This window comes from Hyperolius riggenbachi, chromosome 6 (genome assembly GCF_040937935.1).
Source record: "Hyperolius riggenbachi isolate aHypRig1 chromosome 6, aHypRig1.pri, whole genome shotgun sequence".
Lineage (NCBI taxonomy): Eukaryota > Metazoa > Chordata > Amphibia > Anura > Hyperoliidae > Hyperolius > Hyperolius riggenbachi.
In genome coordinates, this window is record NC_090651.1 from 75,738,608 (window position 1) to 75,756,570 (window position 17,963).

The following is a 17,963-nucleotide window of genomic DNA, read 5'->3' on the forward strand; positions in this document are numbered from 1 at the left end:
CCAACTCACAGTAATGAAAAATCAATGGGCTGTTCACAGTGCCCACGTTGCGTTACAGTGTAACGCTGGATGTTCAAAGAAAGTGCAACATGCTGTGCGTTATAAGTAGTTTTAGCTGCGTTAGACTGTTTGCACATGCTCAGTAAGGGGAGAGTCTGCTATTGTTCCTAGCCACATGGCTAATTAATATTCACTGCACTGTAGTGTTGTCCAGATCATGAACAATTCGGATCTTTGATCCGGATCTTTTTTTGTGAGTCGAATCTTCCGGATCATCACAATGAATGATTCGGTTCACAGTGGATGTCTGGAAGAAACAGAAACTGCAGCTTCTGTGCACAAGCACATTCTTCCTGCTGCATTTCTCCCTTCCCCATTAGCACCCTCAATGTGCCTTCATTCTCCTGCACCTCTCACTCTGCTGCACCCCTGCTTCCCTAGTAAAAAGATCCGGATCTTTTCAATGATCCGATTCGAATCATCCGAATCATTGAAAAGATCCGGACTTCCCAGGATAGCACCAAGAGCCTCATAACGCGGCTCAATCTGACGTCCAACTTCAGCACCACCATGCGTTGCGTTAGGCGCACCTTATGCAACCTTAACGTTCCCTAAAACGCAACGTCTTGAAAGTGAAAGAGGCCTAAGTGATGTGCAGGTACAGGAGAATGAGGGGTTTCGTCCTCTATTACACATTCTTCATGCAGAATCTGAACCAGGTTTACAGGTGATAGACAAACGCCTCTGTATTCGATGTCCTCAACATACTCAATGGATTCACTATTCAGCACTACAGGGAGTACATATGTAGAGCATAGAGGGTGTGGTACCAATGGAGTCCGAGGACCTTCCAAAGGAGACAAAAAATTAGACCGGCACAACAGGAGCCCCTGATAGTGTAGCACGTTGAGGGTATGGGACACTCAACAACAGTATGTGCAGAATACTCACAAGGATAGGTTGCAAGAACAGCAACCACAGTGTAACGGCTGGTGAGGAAAGCCCTTCCTCACTCGGGTTTTTTGGTCTTTGTCAATGTAGGTCGCTCTCCAGTAAAATAAAAAGGGGTGTAAGGGTTCCAAGGAACCAATATGCTCAGCACCCTGAGCAGAGGGGGTTGGTGTGAGGAGGCGCCCCAAGATGTGATGTGTGGAATGGATAATGTAAGCTGGATAAAACATACATAAGTAGGCTTACCTCTAAAAGAAGGGGGTAGCCCCAAAAAAGTAATAACATTTTTAATAGAAACCACACACTTGAATGATAACGCGTTTTGCTTCCTCAGATCAAATAACACAAGTTTCTCAATACTAGCCATTTGTAAGCCGGGAGCGCCTCTATGCCCACAACATTCTCAATGGATTCACTGTTCAGCGCTACAGGGAGTGCATATGTAGAGCATAATACCTACTGTATAACTTGATTTGTACCGTAGTCACCAACCCCATATTTAACAACATATCAAATGAATTGATTTGATGAGTGCATAATTTTGCATACAAAATTTACATAATCCTGCATCAACACAATTTGTATCTCATTGACCACTGACACAACTGAGACAACTACACATCAGGCCTTATTCTTACAGCAGAAATTTCATTTTTTTATTTTAAAAAAAAAAAAGATTCCTGTGTACACATCAGATATACAGTCACAATCAGATACCGTATGTATATGTGATTTAAAGCGGAATATAACCCAGCATTTCAACTTTGCTCTAAAACATTATTTACAGCATATTATATGCAACCAGCATTTTTTTTTTTTTACTAGACCAGCATTGGAAGGGTTACACACAGAGCTTTAAAGTTCAGTGGAGAGAAAAGCTGCTGCAGCCCAAGTTTAGATAGATACATTTAAGTAAACACAATGTAAGCACTGCTATTACTGTATTGCACTGGTATATACTGTAATGTATTTATGATGACTATTATCTGAGAAATAGATATTATTATATTTTCTCTTTCAAATCTATCAGGAGTCAGCGTCGGTACATTTTTCCCCTGACTCTGACTCCAGATCCCCAAAAATTGCTCTGACTCCTCGACTCCGACTCCACAGCCCAGCTTAGAAATACTGCATGCTTTGCAAGTACCAAAATCCTTTAATTTCGACAGTGACCAGCCCAGGTCAATGTTTGGCTAAACTTTCAGCCTGGTTTGCCCACTGTATGTGGCATGATCTCTGGCTTTGAACAGGTTAAACCCTTCCTAATTGCCTTCCCGCTTGTAAAATATTTATGAACGCGCTCATAAAAGTGTCAGCAAGTAAAAATGTTGTCTTTTGGCTGCTTTGATTAAATTCCACAAACATTTTTTTTGAATATTAAGAAGCGTCCTATAACGGTTATTTTTCTCACGCCACGATTGTGACATCAGTCAGCAGATGCATTTGCATAACCTCAGACCTCTAAAAAAAATATATGGATAATCCGGAATTCATCGCTATGCGTCTTTATTAGAGGGGACTGACCAATTCGTCTTCTGGAGCGACAAAACAAATTGTCACTCTATGCTCGCAACATGCTGCCGCCGATACACCAGGGACCTGAAAGGGAGCGGGATTAACAGGCGAAAGTAATGATGATGCTTTTATCTCCTTTGGGTTCTGGCTGTTTGTTTTATCTCTGTGCCGTTTGTTACGCGGATATTGTTATCATTACCAGCAATCCGCATTTTATTTATTGCCGTTATCTGGCTCTAACTGGCTGCAAAATAAAACCAGGCGTGCAATATTAAATGAGCGCTCATTTATTTGTGCTGATAGCTTTTATTTACATGTAGTTATGCTGTGTTGCCTGATGCGCAGGCACAGTGGTCGCCTGCAGGAAGGATGAGGGTTTCCAGGAATAAAAGAAGCTTCTGTCTAAAGCAGTTCTGTTTGCAAACTTTTGTCATGTAAACCTATAGGTGGTCTTGCCATGTGGTTCGGAACACACACAGCCACATTCAGCACCGGACAGCAGGATGTGGAGTCTTTCATTTAGCTCCGATACTTCCTGATTCCAAGCTGTAAGGAGGAAGTCCTGTTGTCTGGTGCTAAAGTGGTGCTGAATGCAGCTGTTCGGGTTCCGAACCACTTGGTCCCGATTTTACACCAACACTACCTATAGGCATAAGTATGTAAAGGCAGGCATTTGTTTGCTTTGGCTTAAGTCATGTCTGAGTCGCACACCTGGAACAAGCATGCAGTCAGTGCATTTTTAAAAGGAAGTTTTTAATAACAAATAACAAAACACCCCTCCCTCTAGATTGTAAGCCTTTGGCAGGCCCCTCTCTCTCCTTGTGTATCATACTTGAACTCTACCCAGAATAATGTGAACTTGTATTATTAGCACTACCACTCTAGTGTATGATCTGGCATTGTATTAACCCCCCTGGTGTCTGATTGTTTTGTGGCGCTCGGCCGCGGGTGGTTTTTTTTAACCTATTTTTTTTTTATCATGTAGCTAGCCTTGCGCTAGCTACATGATTCCCCCCTCCCTGCGCCATCCCACCCACCACTCCGATCGCCGCCGGCGATAATACCCAACAGGAAATCCCACTCTGAACGGTATTTCCTGTTAGGGCTTCCCTCGTCGCCATGGCGACGATCACAATGATGTCATCGACGTCATGACATCAGGGGGAGTCCCGATCCACCCCATAGCGCAGCCTGGCGGTGATTGGCCAGGCTGCGCTGAGGGTCTGGGGGGGGCCCTATATCGCGGCGGATTGGCGGAAAGCGTCGGCGATCGAATTAAACACGCAGCTAGCAAAGGGCTAAAATTGTAAAAAAAGACCCACCAGGGGCTGAGATCTCCACCACGGCGGTAATGGACGAGCTGAGCTGAGCTCGTCCATACCGCTAAAGTGGTTAATAGCTTTGTTGTGTATCTTATTGCTTATTACCTGTATTGTGTTATCGGTAACCCCTGTTATCATTGTCTGTAACTTTATGTATTGTGTAGCACTGCGAAATATGTTGGAGCTATGTAAATCCAATAAATGATAATAATTACGAGATGATCTCTGTTCCAACCCAGTGTTTGTGCTCCTGATGGGGAACAGCTCTGCAGACTTTTCGGTATACTCTACATTTGTTAAAACAAAATCTCTTCATAGTCGTGCTATATTGTTGCAAGGATTTGGGTGTACTTTTCTGGGGCTGTATTTTGGGATGGTCTTGTGTTTGTGGCTCCACTTGCTGATCAAATCAAATAATTTTTGCATGACCAAGATTCATACAGGCATTGCCAAAGCAAGGGGAAAGGGGGGTCATGGAAGGGGGTGGCATAGGGGTACAATGGCTAAGCAGTCTGTAAACCTTTTCAGGTTTACAGTTAATTTATGCCTATCTCAGTCTGTGGCATGCTGTGTAGTGATTGTCACTGTGGATTGCCCTTCTCCAGGTAAGTATAGTTTTCTCTCATCTTCTAATGTGTGAAAGTTGCCAAACTGAGAGGGAAGCGATCAGTCAAGTTGAAAACTTTCTCTATTTTTTCTTCCTTGATATCCCTCTCCCTTTTTCCACAGCACTAACAAGAACAAGGTTGAGTAGTGGGGATTCCCTGAGGGAAAGTAGGTCCTGCAAGCATACTTGAGCACCCTTGGTACCTGGTCATGTGATTATAACAAGAACCTTACTAACTTAACACTGAGCGCAATGTTGTGGGCATGTTGTGTCAATAGGCAAGTCATGCCCTGCAGGACATATACAGCAGCATCACTTATAGGTTCATTTTAGAGGTGTGGACTTTCTGGACAAGGGAGTCAACTGTCTACAGAATGAGTCTACTCTACACATTTCTGTACAGGAAAGATACAAATAAAGAACATTCTTACAAAATAGTACAGATTTCCTTTTTAGAATGGTTCTTGCAGATGAAAAAAAAATTGTAAGAACTCTTCTGAAATGTTTTCATAGCCACCGTACTGGAATCCACATCAGCACTCTTCATTGCTGGCTTTGAGGTCCCTGTACCAAATTAATAATAGAAGTTGATAAAAAATTGGTTGCTTCTGTTTATTTTAAAATACATGCTATAAAGTAGTACTGTTTCTGAACCTGAGAGAGCCATTCTGTGACCCCCTCACCTCCTATAACCTTCACTGGTATTGAGTTTATATTATTGACACAGTCAGTGAATCCTCAGTATTATTAGCCAGTAGTTGTGGATATATGCCTATATTTATGTTGATGAACTTTCAGGAATGTGTGTTTTGTCTGGTCAATTGGCATGGAGATTGGTTGACAGCATTAAATGTAAAGGTGTCCACTAACGATCCAATCTTTTTCATCCAATTTTACCAAATCTTTGTAGTATAAGGGTTGGGTGAATATATTGACTGGATAATTTAGGCAGTTTCCTCATATTACATAGAAATGTTAGGATTGGATTAAAAGGATTTGATCACTTAGTGGCCACCATTAGACATATACTGTATGTTGTTTGGGATACAGTGTTCTCCCCAGAATTTTTTCCAGCAGGGTGGCGTTAAAAAGTAGCTGGGAGGGATGTGAGGGGAGAATGCAGAGCCGGTGCAACTCTGCTTACAGTATAGGAGAAGGATAAGGTGAGCCGGTGACAGCCGGGTGCTCACCAAAAGTAGCCAGGTGGAGCACCCGGCTAAAAGAGCCTGGGGAGAACACTGGAATAAAATGCCAGGGCCTTGCATTTACCATACTGAGAATACATCTCTGCCTCTGAGATGGAGTATGTGAATCAGATGTGGATATTGGTGTAGGTTCCTAGGGGGTAAAGGCTGATGTGAATGGGAGAGCTTTCTTTGTACAGCACTGTAGAGCATATGTGGACCTTATAAATATGTTACCAGCTTAGACTCATGGGATGGTATTCTCTCCTTACTGGAGCATCTACTAAAGTGTACCTGTCCTGTGTCACTGCATGTTCTTCCACTCAAGTGATTAATATACAACTTGTTTTCTCTTCTAGGAAATCATTGAATTCCCCATCTTGAAGTTAAATGGCAGAACTATGGAGATCGAGTCGACATTTCATACGTATGTGCAGCCTGTAGTCCACCCCCAGCTCACCCCATTCTGCACTGAGGTGAGGCTTGGAACCAATAGTGGATTTTATGGTAGCACTCTGTTACTGTGAAAAGTGAACCTATAACTAATCATGACTGACAAACATATTCATAAAGCACCACATTTTGGTACATGTTTTCAACCTGATCTAATTCTGAAAATATCTGAGCCCCAGCCACATATGGGACAACAGGACCTCAGCCTCTACATGACCTGCAACTAAGCCCAAGGTCTGTGTTTAATGCTTTTCAAGTCACTATCCTTCAGGCTAGTGACTTCTTCTTTTGTAATAGGAGAGGGGGGATGAAGAGTGACGGAGATGCGCACAAGAAGTTTCACAGGTTGGGTGGGGAGGACGTTGCCCCTGACCTGCGCTTGGCTGAGTTGATCAGCAAGGCACATTGCTCGCCAACCCGCTAAGGGAGATCAGAGGCCGCTGTATACATGCTAGATTCTCGGCAGGGACGGTAGTTATCTGCCACCTCTACCAAGATTATTGTAGTGTGTGTACAAGGCTTTAGGGGATATCTGCAGAACCTTTTTGGACCATTATATGTAATACAAAACCATTGGATTTCAGCCATGCCAGATTGAAAGCTGCACAGTTTCAATTCAGGGGCTGGAGATGCAATGTAAAACTATGTGTTTGTAATATATTTATTAACAGCTTCTGGACCAGCAGTCTGGCCCTTTAAGGACCAGAGCATTTTTGGTCAGAAATCCTGGATCACCGACGTCATTCCACACGAAACCGTCTTTCTCACCGTTCGTGACGCTCTCCTGTCGCTGAAACCCACTCTCTCTGCTGTCTGTATGACAGCAGAGCTTTGTGAGCCGATTTCATTGGCTACTGACCCTGTGATCACTGTGAGCCAATCACAGGGTCAGGAGTCAGTGAAATCGGCTCCTGATCAGCCACAAGCTCTGCTCTCATACCGATAGCGCAGCAAGTGGGCTGCAGTGGCGAGAGTGTGGTGGTAGTGTACGGGAGCTTGCGGTATAGTAATTGAAATCTACACCCTGGCAGGGATAACAGGTCCCAAACAGTGCATAGATTTCAATTAGTATGGCCAGGAAGCAGATAAAAAACCCAAACATTTTAGCTGATAAAATGCCCTCATTCTGCATTGTATTGCTGTTAATGGTAAAGTATATAGTTGGTATTATAAAAGGTTCCAACACTTCCTGCGTAAGTCCAAAAAGTATGGAACCTTTGCTCATTTAAAGTGGAATTATAATTTCAAAATTAACATTTCAGTAACTACTCTAAGTTACATAAAAGAACATTTGAAAGCATTCCCAAGTATTCCCTGTATGTAAAATGGTTTATTTTCACTGCAGACAGCAGTAGAAGCTTATTTATCTCTTGTCATCGGCAAAGGCAAGAATCTCCCTGTTCCTGTGTCCTCAGTCTGCCCCCTCCCTCTGCTGAATAGACACATCCCCTGGCAACAGCTGAGTCACATCAGCAGAAAAGGAGGGGGCAGAGTGAAGAAACAGGGGTATTCTTTCCTTTGCCGATATCAAGTGATAAGCAAGCTTCTACTGCTCTCTGCAGTGAAAATAAACGATTTTGCACACAGGGAATACATGGGAATGCTTTCAAATGTTATTTTATGTAACTAAGATTTGTTACTGAAACTTTAGTTTTGGTAGTATAATTCCACTTAAAAGGTAGTGGTTTAATTTATGCAGAGCACTCCCATATGTCCCTGTGGCCAGTTTTGAATAGGACAGTTCAGGTGGTCCTACATGGGCTCAGAATAAATCTTTAATTTCTGATAATTTAGATCTGAGTAAGAATTTGCAGGCATAAGTGAGCTCGGAGAAAGTAAACAGGATGGCGAAGGATGATACGGTGATCAGCTGTGTGACATCTTGTACATGGAAAAGGGGGAAAGGTCACCGCAGTCATGCTGTTATTGGAGGGATTATTCAGCATGTCTTTGGTGATATGAAAAGGTCAGACCTCTTGTAGTCACAGAATTCTCACATGCTCATGCTTGCTTCAGCATGTAGAGCCGTATCAGATACACACTAAAACAGCTATGCACAGTTATGTTCTGTCAGGAGGGGATCTTGGTGTATCATCTGCACAAATGTAACTGAGGACCACAATAAAAGCATGCATGCACCTGTCAATGTACAGGAAAAGTGTTACCTTTAGTTTAAAGAAAACCTGAAGCGAAAATAAACTTATGAGATAATGAATTGTATGTGTAGTACAGCTAAGAAATAGAACATTAGTAGAAAAGAAAAAAGTCTCCTATTGTTTTTAAGTACAAGAAGAGTTAAGAAACTTCAGTTGTTATCTATGCAAAAGAGCTTTTCTGAGCTCTCTGCCCCAACTTGGGTTGAATACAGTCCTGTTTTCTAAAGGACTAAAACAACTAAGAAACAGTGAGAGACAGGTTATGATAAGGTTTTACTGCAGACAAGTTTAAAGGGTCATTAGCTCAGACTCTGAGCTGATCAGAAAAAAAGGGTCATTGGCTCTGCTCTGTTTTATATAGTTTAAAATACTGAGTGTGGTTTGTAAACTGCAAATATGACTGAATTATGAAATGTTATTTAAAAAAAAAAAAAGATATATTACTGATACAAAAAATATGAGACTCTTTTCTTTGCTTCTAATGCTCTATTCCTTATCAGTACTACACATACAATTCATTATATCATAAGTTTTGTTTCCTTTTCACTTCAGGTGTGCTCTAACCCCTTCCAGACTGCGTAACGCTGATAGGCGTCGGGAAGGCGGCAGCCCCAAGACTACGCTGAAAGCGTCGAGCGGTGGGTGGAGATTGGCTGGCATCATGCGTGCCGTTGCGCGTGCATCCCCGCTTTAGTGGCAGATCAGAGCTCTGTCAACAGTCTGCCAGCCGCAATCGACGCTAAGGCCCAGTGCACACCAAAACCGCTAGCAGATCGTCAAATCACTAGCGGTTTTTGGATCAGAGAGCCGATATTTGGGCGGGTGCACACCGAGCGGATTTTGTATACGATCCGCCGGCCGCATCAGCCAGTGAAAACGCTTGGCTATTGTATTTCAATGTGTGGTGCACACCCGCGTTTTGAGGTTTTTAGCAAACCTCAAACGTGCAGCAGGAGGCACGTTTGCGGTTTTCTAAAAGCCTCAAACCGCCGGTGGGCACTAGCCCATTGAAATACATTAGCCAAGTGGATTTGCAGGCGGATGCGGCCGGCGGATCGCATACAAATCCGCTCAGTGTGCCCCAGGCCTCACAGACTGGAAAAAAAACAAAACAGCTGTCTCTTTTCTTTCTTTTTCCCTGTCACTCGGCTGTCCCCTGGAGGGGAAAAACAAAGGATCGCTCTCATAGGCTGATGCCTATGAGAGATGATCCTGCTGATTGGCTGTCAGGGGGAAAGAGGGTGAAAATAAATAAATAAAAAAGCGATTTTTATTTAAAATAAATCGGCGATCAAAGCACACCAACAGAAAGCACTGTTGGTGGGCAGAAAAGGGGGGAGATCACTTTGTGTGCTCAGTTGTATGGCTCTGCAGTGAGCTATTAAAGCTACAGAGCACTGAAATGTAAGGAGCCTGTGGTCCTTAAAGAGAGTCTGAAGCGAGAATAAATCTCACTTTAGACCTCATAGATAGCAGGGGCTTGTGTGCCCCTGCTAAAACGCCGCTATCCCGCGGCTTAACGGGGGTCCCTTCACCCCCAAATCCCCTCGGTGCAGCGGGGGAGCGCTTCCTGGTTGGGGCAGGGCTAACCGCCGCAGCCCTGCCCCACACGCGTCTGTCAGCGCGTATCTCCGCCTCTCCCCCGCCCCTCTCAGTCTTCCTTCACTGAGAGGGGCGGGGGAGAGGCGGCGATGCGCGTCTGATAGACTCGACTGGAGGCAGGGCTGCAGCCGTTAGCCCTGCCTCCAGGAAGACATAAATCACGACCAACTCTACGACTAACTATTGCGGGGGTGGGTTTGGGGTTGAAGGGACCCCCGTTTAGCGGCGTGATAGCGGCGGTTTAGCAGGGGCACACATGCCCTTGCTAACTATGAGCTCTGAAGCGAGATTTATTCTCGCTTCAGAGTCTCTTTAAGTGCAGTGTTCTCCCCAGGCTCTTTTAGCCGGGTGCTCCACCCGGCTAGTTTTGGTGAGCACCCGGCAGTAATTGGCTCACCTCCTCCAGAGTTGCTCACAGAAGCACCGGCCCTGCATTCTCTTGTCTTGCCCCACCTGGCTACCTTTTCATGCCACCTGGCTGGAAAAAAATTCTGGGGAGAACACTGAAGTGGTTAAGTATGTTTTAGTTGGAGATCATTAATTAATTTTTAAATGCTGCTTGTAGTGATGCCCTATACATCGGAAACAAAGCTGACAGTGGGAGATGTGACAGTGTGAGCTGATTGGGCTGCATTGCTGTGCTAACATGTTCCAGGGACTGGAAGGTTGGACTAGGCGCTTAGGGAGCTAACAAGTGAGTTTGTGCATATAAGCTGAGCCACAGGTATTGATTAGCACTGTTATTATCTAACTCTATAAAGTGACGGAGTGTTTGGATCACAGAGAGTAGCTGATTAGAATAGATTAGAATAGATTATTTTGTAAGATGATTCTGTACAGCTAAGTATTTAGGCCATACAGATGGTAAACGCCAGCCTTCTCGCTGGAAATTTTGTTTTCCAGCCGGAGAGCCTGAAACAGCCAGGTTGGGCGGAAGTGGGACATTTGCAGTGGGGTGGGGGATTAAATCTGATGTATGTCTTTTTCAAAAAGTTGCACACTGCAGCTTTTGAGAAGACCGATATGGCAGCTGACGCGTTTCAGGTGCACAGTCTTTAGTCCTAGCTCCCAGCGGTAGCCTCAGTATAGGAAAATCCATGTAGGAAATTCCTTCCTAAATTGATTTCTTCCACAGAGAAATTGGTTGTTTTGGAGTAATGGGCAGAAGTCTATATGTGTATGGCCAGCTTTAACCAACCATTTCTTCACTTTTAATGAATAAAAGAGATATCTAAGCAGTTAGAGTTGCCCTACAGAGGTCTGTTTTCCCAGAACTCAGATCATGCCTTCTGGTTATCTGTTCACTGCCACCTGTACGATCGATTAACTCGCAACTAAGTTTGGACAGTTTGTTGACTGGGCGTGGCGGTAAAGGTTGCCATAGATATCTCGGCTTGCTGGCCAATTAACCATCTGATCCAATACTTATTATCAAATCGGATGATAGTCCCTGCCGAGCATGCCCGATCATCCATTCAACCAATTTCAGGCCAGAATTAGTCACATGTATCGATTGGACATGCTGCAAGATGTCAGGCCGTTGTGGACAAGTGGGTGCGTGGCCGTATCGGCAAAACGACAAAACACCCATACTGTATCATCTAGTGTATAAATGTGCCGTCCACCACCACCACATGTGCATTTATACATTACCTGTCCTATGTCCCCCACTGCGCAATGCCCATCCTGTCTTCGGAATACCACTCCTCCATTAGCACTATGCAAACCGCTGGCGTATAACCCGTAGCATGTGTGTGAGGTCCGGCGGAGCTTTAGCAGAAAGATCATGTAAAGACCTGTACACACAGGTGACGTTGAACAATTTGATCCGACGTGAGCCATCATGACGGCCTTTCAGAATGTACGAGCATCATCATACATCGGCCGTCTGTAACCCTCGTTTACGCTTTTGGTTTAAAAGATAGTGACACAATGTCGGTTGGAACGATCCTTCATCTGTCATTTTGACAGATGAAATATTGCTGTGGGGATGGATCTTTAGATTTGATAGTAAATAAATGCTTGTATAATCGAGATGCAGTCGACTTATTCATGAAGCTGTTACTACCAATATTGGAGATCGTCCTGTTTAAAGTTTGTAGCCGTTTAGAAACTTTGCAACTATTTTGAAGCAGGATTTTGTATTCTGGGGAGTGGAATTTCTGCCATTGATGAAGGCAGTGGTTATTGGCTGCACTGCTGACATCGATTTGCCTGAGTGGGAATAGGGTAGTCTCGGCTCTGCAGGATGTCAGGATGTCACACTTGTCTCTTGTCCTTCTGTTGTGGCTTTTAAATGGATGACATAAAATGTGTGTCACTGCTTCCAGATCCTGAGCCTCTAGATTGCCAGCTTATGGCATTAGACTGGGCTTAGAAGCTGATCCTTTCCTCCCCACACTCGGGCTGGATTGCTTTAAGTGGCAGTAAGGGGCTTTGCGGCAACACCTGCCCTGGTAAGTCGGAGATTTACGGCTTCCATTGAGAGAGAATGGCCAAGCGGCGTTATCAGATGGAACGGTAGAGCAGAGCGTTTATCTGTCTGTACGATTCATCTGCTGATAAAACTGTCTCGTAAATCCCCAGCACTGACCAGCACACTAAAGTCTGCTGATAGGTGACAGCGAATGCAGCGGGAGACACCTGACACACCACACACACGCCTCAGAACGCGCACACTTCTGCACGATAATTATTCAGAGAATACTAAACAGACGTAGTCCCAGAGTGGCACAGTACTGGATGTAACTTTGACCATGTGACTATTGTCCAAGTCCACTGAGTCTTCAAGGGCTGGGAGTCCACTGGAAAATAAAAGCAGTACTAAAGTTTAATAAAGAAAGCAGCTCAGTATATTAAGGAAGCAGTATAGTAACAAAGTACTTTTTTAAAGTGAAACTATTTAAAACATTTAAAACATATAAAGGTTATATTCATTGACCCATTAGTAGCTTAGAACTTGTTGTGCTGTAAATTCTTGAAATGCTTTAATGTATCTCTGCTAGCCGGGAATATAGAAACTGAAAGCAGAAGTCCTGTTATTGTCTCACACTGCCCCCTAGTGGCAAGTGGCCATAAATACAAACTACAGCGGTACTAAATTAGTCGCAAGGAAATGTAATGAATAAGAAAAAATAAACACTTGCAAGCCTTTAAATAAGTTGGCTGCTAAAGGGTTAACATATGAAAAAAAAACAACCTGTTTGGTACCACAGATACCTTGCTGGATGTTTGGTTCATTAAACTGACAATTTTACCTTACATACAGACATGTGCTGCAAGTTATGTGATGTGGTTCTCTAAGCGTATTTGCTTGGAAATAGGACATTTGGGCGCCTGCTAGAGGTGGAGGTTTGGGCACCCCATGGGCACCCATTGGGTTATCGTTAAAGTGTACCCGAGGCAACATGTGACATTTTGAGATAAACCTGTGTATGTACAGTACAAAACATATTAATAACCAAGCTGTTTTACTTGTTTTATTTTGGTGCCTGAAAGAGTAAGGGCTAGTCCACACTAGGTCTGGAAACGTATCCGTGGCTGCGTTTTTCAGCCCTGATGAAAAACGGAGTCCTGGATACTAATGTTAAAATAGCAGCCGTCCTCACCCAAGAAAAAAATGGATCCGTCTGCGTTTGCAGGGACCCGTTTTCAAGAACTGAACGGAAGGTCCGGAATTGCTGCATTTCTATGGACCACGGATACACAGATGGGTAGTGAAAAGCAATGGGAAAATGCAACTCCATCTCCACAGGCAAAACAGCACCAAAAACGAATGAAAAAACGGATAACCTGAACTTTATTATTGGCCCAAAAATACTCTCATTACCTTCCTAATGATAGACGTTTTCTGTCAGTTTTTTGAGGTAAAAAAACTGAACGGAAACTGATGCAAAACTGATGCACTTTTTTTTTAAACGGATCAGTTTGCGGTCTGGTGGTACTTCCCCTGATCCCGGACTGCAGCGTCCGTCCTGCAACCGTGCCTAGTGTGGACCTAGCCTTAATTTCTAGGCATGGAAGTGACAGCTTCTGTCTTGTCGGTACCTTGTTGGGAATATATTAAACATCACTGATAAGCTAATTACAGCAGGTTAAAGGGAACCTTAACTGTGGGCAAAAAATTCACTTACCTGGGGCTTTCCCAAGCCTCCTGCAGCCGTCCTGCGCCCGTGCCGGTCCTTCGGTGCCCTCCAGTCTCCCTCCGCGGCTCAGTTTCGTTTTCGGCCGACTGCCAGTCGTCCTCCGGCAAAGCGTCCTCTTCTTCCGCATTCCCCGCCGTAAAGCGCGTCCGCATGACGCGTCTTGCGCTTTACGGCGGGGAATGCGGAAGAAGAGGACGCTTTGCCAGAGGATGACTGGCAGTCGGCCGAAAACGAAACTTAGCCGCGGAGGGAGACCGGAGGGCACCGAAGGACCGGCGCGGGCACAGGACGGCTGCAGGAGGCTTGGGAAAGCCCCAGGTAAGTGATTTTTTTTTTCCCACAGTTAAGGTTCCCTTTAATGTTAGCCGGTGGGAGTGGGGGGTTAAGGTTAGCCATGGGGGCGGCTAAAGTTAGGCAACAGTAGTGGAAGGGTTCAGTGTGAGAATAGGCTTAGGTTTAGCTGTAGTAAAATATGGGTATTAAATATCAATTTTTTTCTCATCATTTTTCCTCTTCAACAGTACAATATGTGGCACACCATTACTTAGATCTTCCAGACTTGGGTGTGCTGGTAAGCTGCAGGAGACCTGCTGAGCTTATGGTTGCCTTGTTGCTTCTTTTTTTCCCTCATCCCCCAATGCTGCTCCCTTGCTGGAAGGGAGGGAAGACCCTGTGCCCCCTTCCAGGAGTTCCTCAGGCATCCCTTTGTTTGGAGAGGTTGCTTGGCTAATAAAGGAAGGGGGATTCCTCTGCTATGTGGAAACTCCAGCTGATGAACACACATAATTATCCCCTTCCATGTCGTTCAGAACAGAGCTCTTTCTCCCAGAAGTAGGTGGTCTTGCCACCGCCATAGACACCCATGTTAATAGCCGTGAATAGTGGCTATAACAGAGCAGTTTGTGCTGGAGCTCGCTATTTTATATCCTGTTATTGCCGCCTATTGCAACTTTTAACATGCATGGCCATGGCATCACCCAGACTTTATAGCGGCATCGGAATTGTGACGGTTAGGGTTAGACATGGGGGAGGGGATTGGTTAAGGTTAGGGATCAGTGGGGGTATAACTCTTGTTAGGTTGAGAAAATCACTATTTTCAGTTGTTCAAGAGCTGTCTGCATCTAACCATTGCCATCATGTTCCTGAGACAGTCAAAACCTTGATTTTTTTTAACTAAAAATGAGAATATAGGATTCCAAAAAAGTCCTTAAAAATCAGTTTATTTTCACTTCTGGTTTTCTCTAAATCATCTGTGTGCACAACAAAACCTGTAAAAGTTTTAAGTGTAAGTAGCAGACCGTAGGAACAAGAGTGGGGTGAAAAAGTCACTGCGTCTTATATTCCAAATACGGAGATTTCCTGACTTCGAATGTCCGCCAACATGACCCGCCGTGATGTTCGGGACTCCCTCTACTGTGTTCTCCCATGCAGAGTAATTAGCAGCGGGTAGCAGTGAGCGCTTCCCTCACCTGATCCGAGGGCGCCCGCGGCGATCAGTGTCTTCTCCTCTCCCTCACTGATCCCCTAGTGCCGACTTCCTGATCATGTCTTTCTCCCCTCACTGGAGCTCTAAACCTGCAGCTGAAATCTGGTCCTCTACCCTTCATGTCCCTACCTCTCCCTCTAGATTGTAAGCCTTCGGGCCAGGTCCTTCTACTTCTGTCTCCTACCTGTTCATGCACCTCCTTGGATCTGAGTGAACCTGACTTGCCTAATCCTCATTCACCCATCCAGTGACTGACTGACTAAGCATTGGACTCATACTGTGCTTTTTGACCTGGTTTTGCATGCATTGCTGTATTGTCTTATTGCTGTATGTCACCCCTAAATATTGTCTGTATCCTTAAAGAGGACCTACAGAGTGAATAAGACAATCCGGCAGCCTGCAAATAAAAGTAAGTTATATTTACCGGAGAAGCCTTGTCCCTGCATCACCTGTCTTCCGGTGCCTGGCCCCGCCTCCTCTCTCTCCGCAGAGAAAAACGCCAAGCTATTTACAACAATAAATAGCTTGGCGTTTTTGTCCAGGTAGAGAGAGGAGGCGGGGCCAGGCGCTGGAAGCCAGGTGATACAGGGACTTCAGGACGGCATTGGTGGACAAGGCTTCTCGGGTAAATATCACTTTTTTTTTACTTGCTGGCTGCCGAATTTTCGTATTTACTGTGGAGGTCCTTTTTAATGTCCATTGCTGCATAATATGTTGGCACTTTATAAATACAATAAATAAAAATTACATGCGCCCAACACTAGGGAAACAATGAGGGAGAGGAGAGAACTCTGATTCTTGCGTGTGCCCTTGGAGCAGGTAAGAGTCTCGATCAGCAGGGTGACCAAGTAGGACATGGACAAAAAGGAGGGGACAAACAGGAGGACACGGAATAAAATGACGAAGGGACAAAAAGGAGGGCATGGGGGACAAACCAGCACAAGGGGAGTAGCGGACAAAAAGAAGGACACGAGGACAAACTGGGACACTAGGAGATAACTAAGACAAGGGGACAAAAAGGGGCATGGAGGAGGACACAGGAGCCAAAGAAGGACACGGTGACAAAAAGATGCAAGGGGGAGGGTACAAGAGGGACACAATAATTGAGGGGAGAATATCTACAAGACGTCCCTGGACCATGGACACACCAGGTTTAGTTTATATTTTCCCCTGTTTTTTGTCTGGTTTTTAAATCTAAGTGCATCTTATCGTCTTATATTCTTAAAAATACGGTAATTATGTGTTTTATTTTATGAAATGTGTAAAACATTTGTTGTTGGTGTTAAGACTTTTAACACTTGAGGCACCTTAGAAAATTACTTAAAACCCCCTTCAATTATCGAGATTCACAGTGGGCTACAGGGGTGCCCACCAAGCTCTCTTGCCTGTCTGTAGTGGGAGTGGTCCTTTGCAAGGGGGTGGAGTAGGAGGAGGATTTTCCAACTCCCATTGTAAGACATAGCCTATTAGTGAAGTATAATACCATATTCAGCAGAGCCATCATGTAATGTATAACGCGTACAGAAACTTCCTTCCTATAACAATTGTCACCAGGGTCAAATTCATTTATTGGAAGCCTACAGATACAGAACGTCTGATGCTTTAAACTCTATCCCTCAACATGCATGCTACAATCTAAGCCACATCCGTTCATGTTGATCACATTTAAAAAAGAGACAAATGTATGCTTAAAGCGGGATTGTCAGCCACAAAACCAAATTCTATTTACACACTGCAGTGTGTTTAAAATGCTGCCAGAAATCTCTCTCTGCAAGTACAAGCTCTCCAATCTACTCAGGAATCTCTCTGCTGCTGTTATATTTTTTCAGTCCCCCAGGCTTTTTTCTGTGCCATTACCAATGACACTCCCACATTCCTGCTTCTCACTGATTGCCTGAGCAGACTGCTGCCTTGCTAAAACATTATCCTCTGCTCACTTTTGTTTACAAACAAGGCTGAGGTGACTAAGTGATTGGAAGAGAAAAGAAAAAAAAGTTAAGGGAAGAAATGACATCAGGGTTGAGCCTCAAACTGTGGGCAAAAGACATGGCCCCCACCAGGAACAGAATGCTCTTAATTTACTTTATACAATTCACTGAAATCAAAACGTGGACAGTACAATACATGTGTTATGTAAGTAGATCAAGTATTTACCTACTTATATATGTGTGTGTGTGTGTGTCCCCCCCCCCCCCCCCGGCAATAGTATGACGAATCCTCCTACTTTAAATACTGTTAGTGTAGAGAACATGAATTCTTTAAAGTTAGCATTTTTAGTAAAAAGACACTATCCACACACAAAAAAATGCCATCCACACACATTTCAGCAATATTTGGGACCAGCAATGCACCTTCCACTGGCATTTAAGAGTAACAGTACACATTTTACCAACCTCTCTGATTAGATGCACACGTTCTATCATTTTACTGGTAGACCTTGCAAGAAATGCTTTTTTCATTGGCAGACGAGCAGTGCTTTCGTACACACAGCTACTCTCCCTTCATTCAAGTCGTGTAAATTAGTGGAGGTAACTAGCCACGT

The 17,963-nt window shown here is 44.3% G+C and overlaps 1 protein-coding gene across 2 annotated transcripts in view; it reads left to right on the top strand.

Moving 5' to 3' along the window:
• ERI3 (ERI1 exoribonuclease family member 3) overlaps positions 1-17,963 on the top strand; it is a 343,646-nt gene that overhangs the window by 45,931 nt on the left and 279,752 nt on the right. For both annotated transcript variants that reach the window (XM_068239544.1, XM_068239545.1), the window contains one exon: positions 5,939-6,055. In XM_068239544.1, the coding sequence (XP_068095645.1) occupies positions 5,939-6,055 (117 nt within the window). The remainder of the gene's footprint in view (positions 1-5,938; positions 6,056-17,963) is intronic.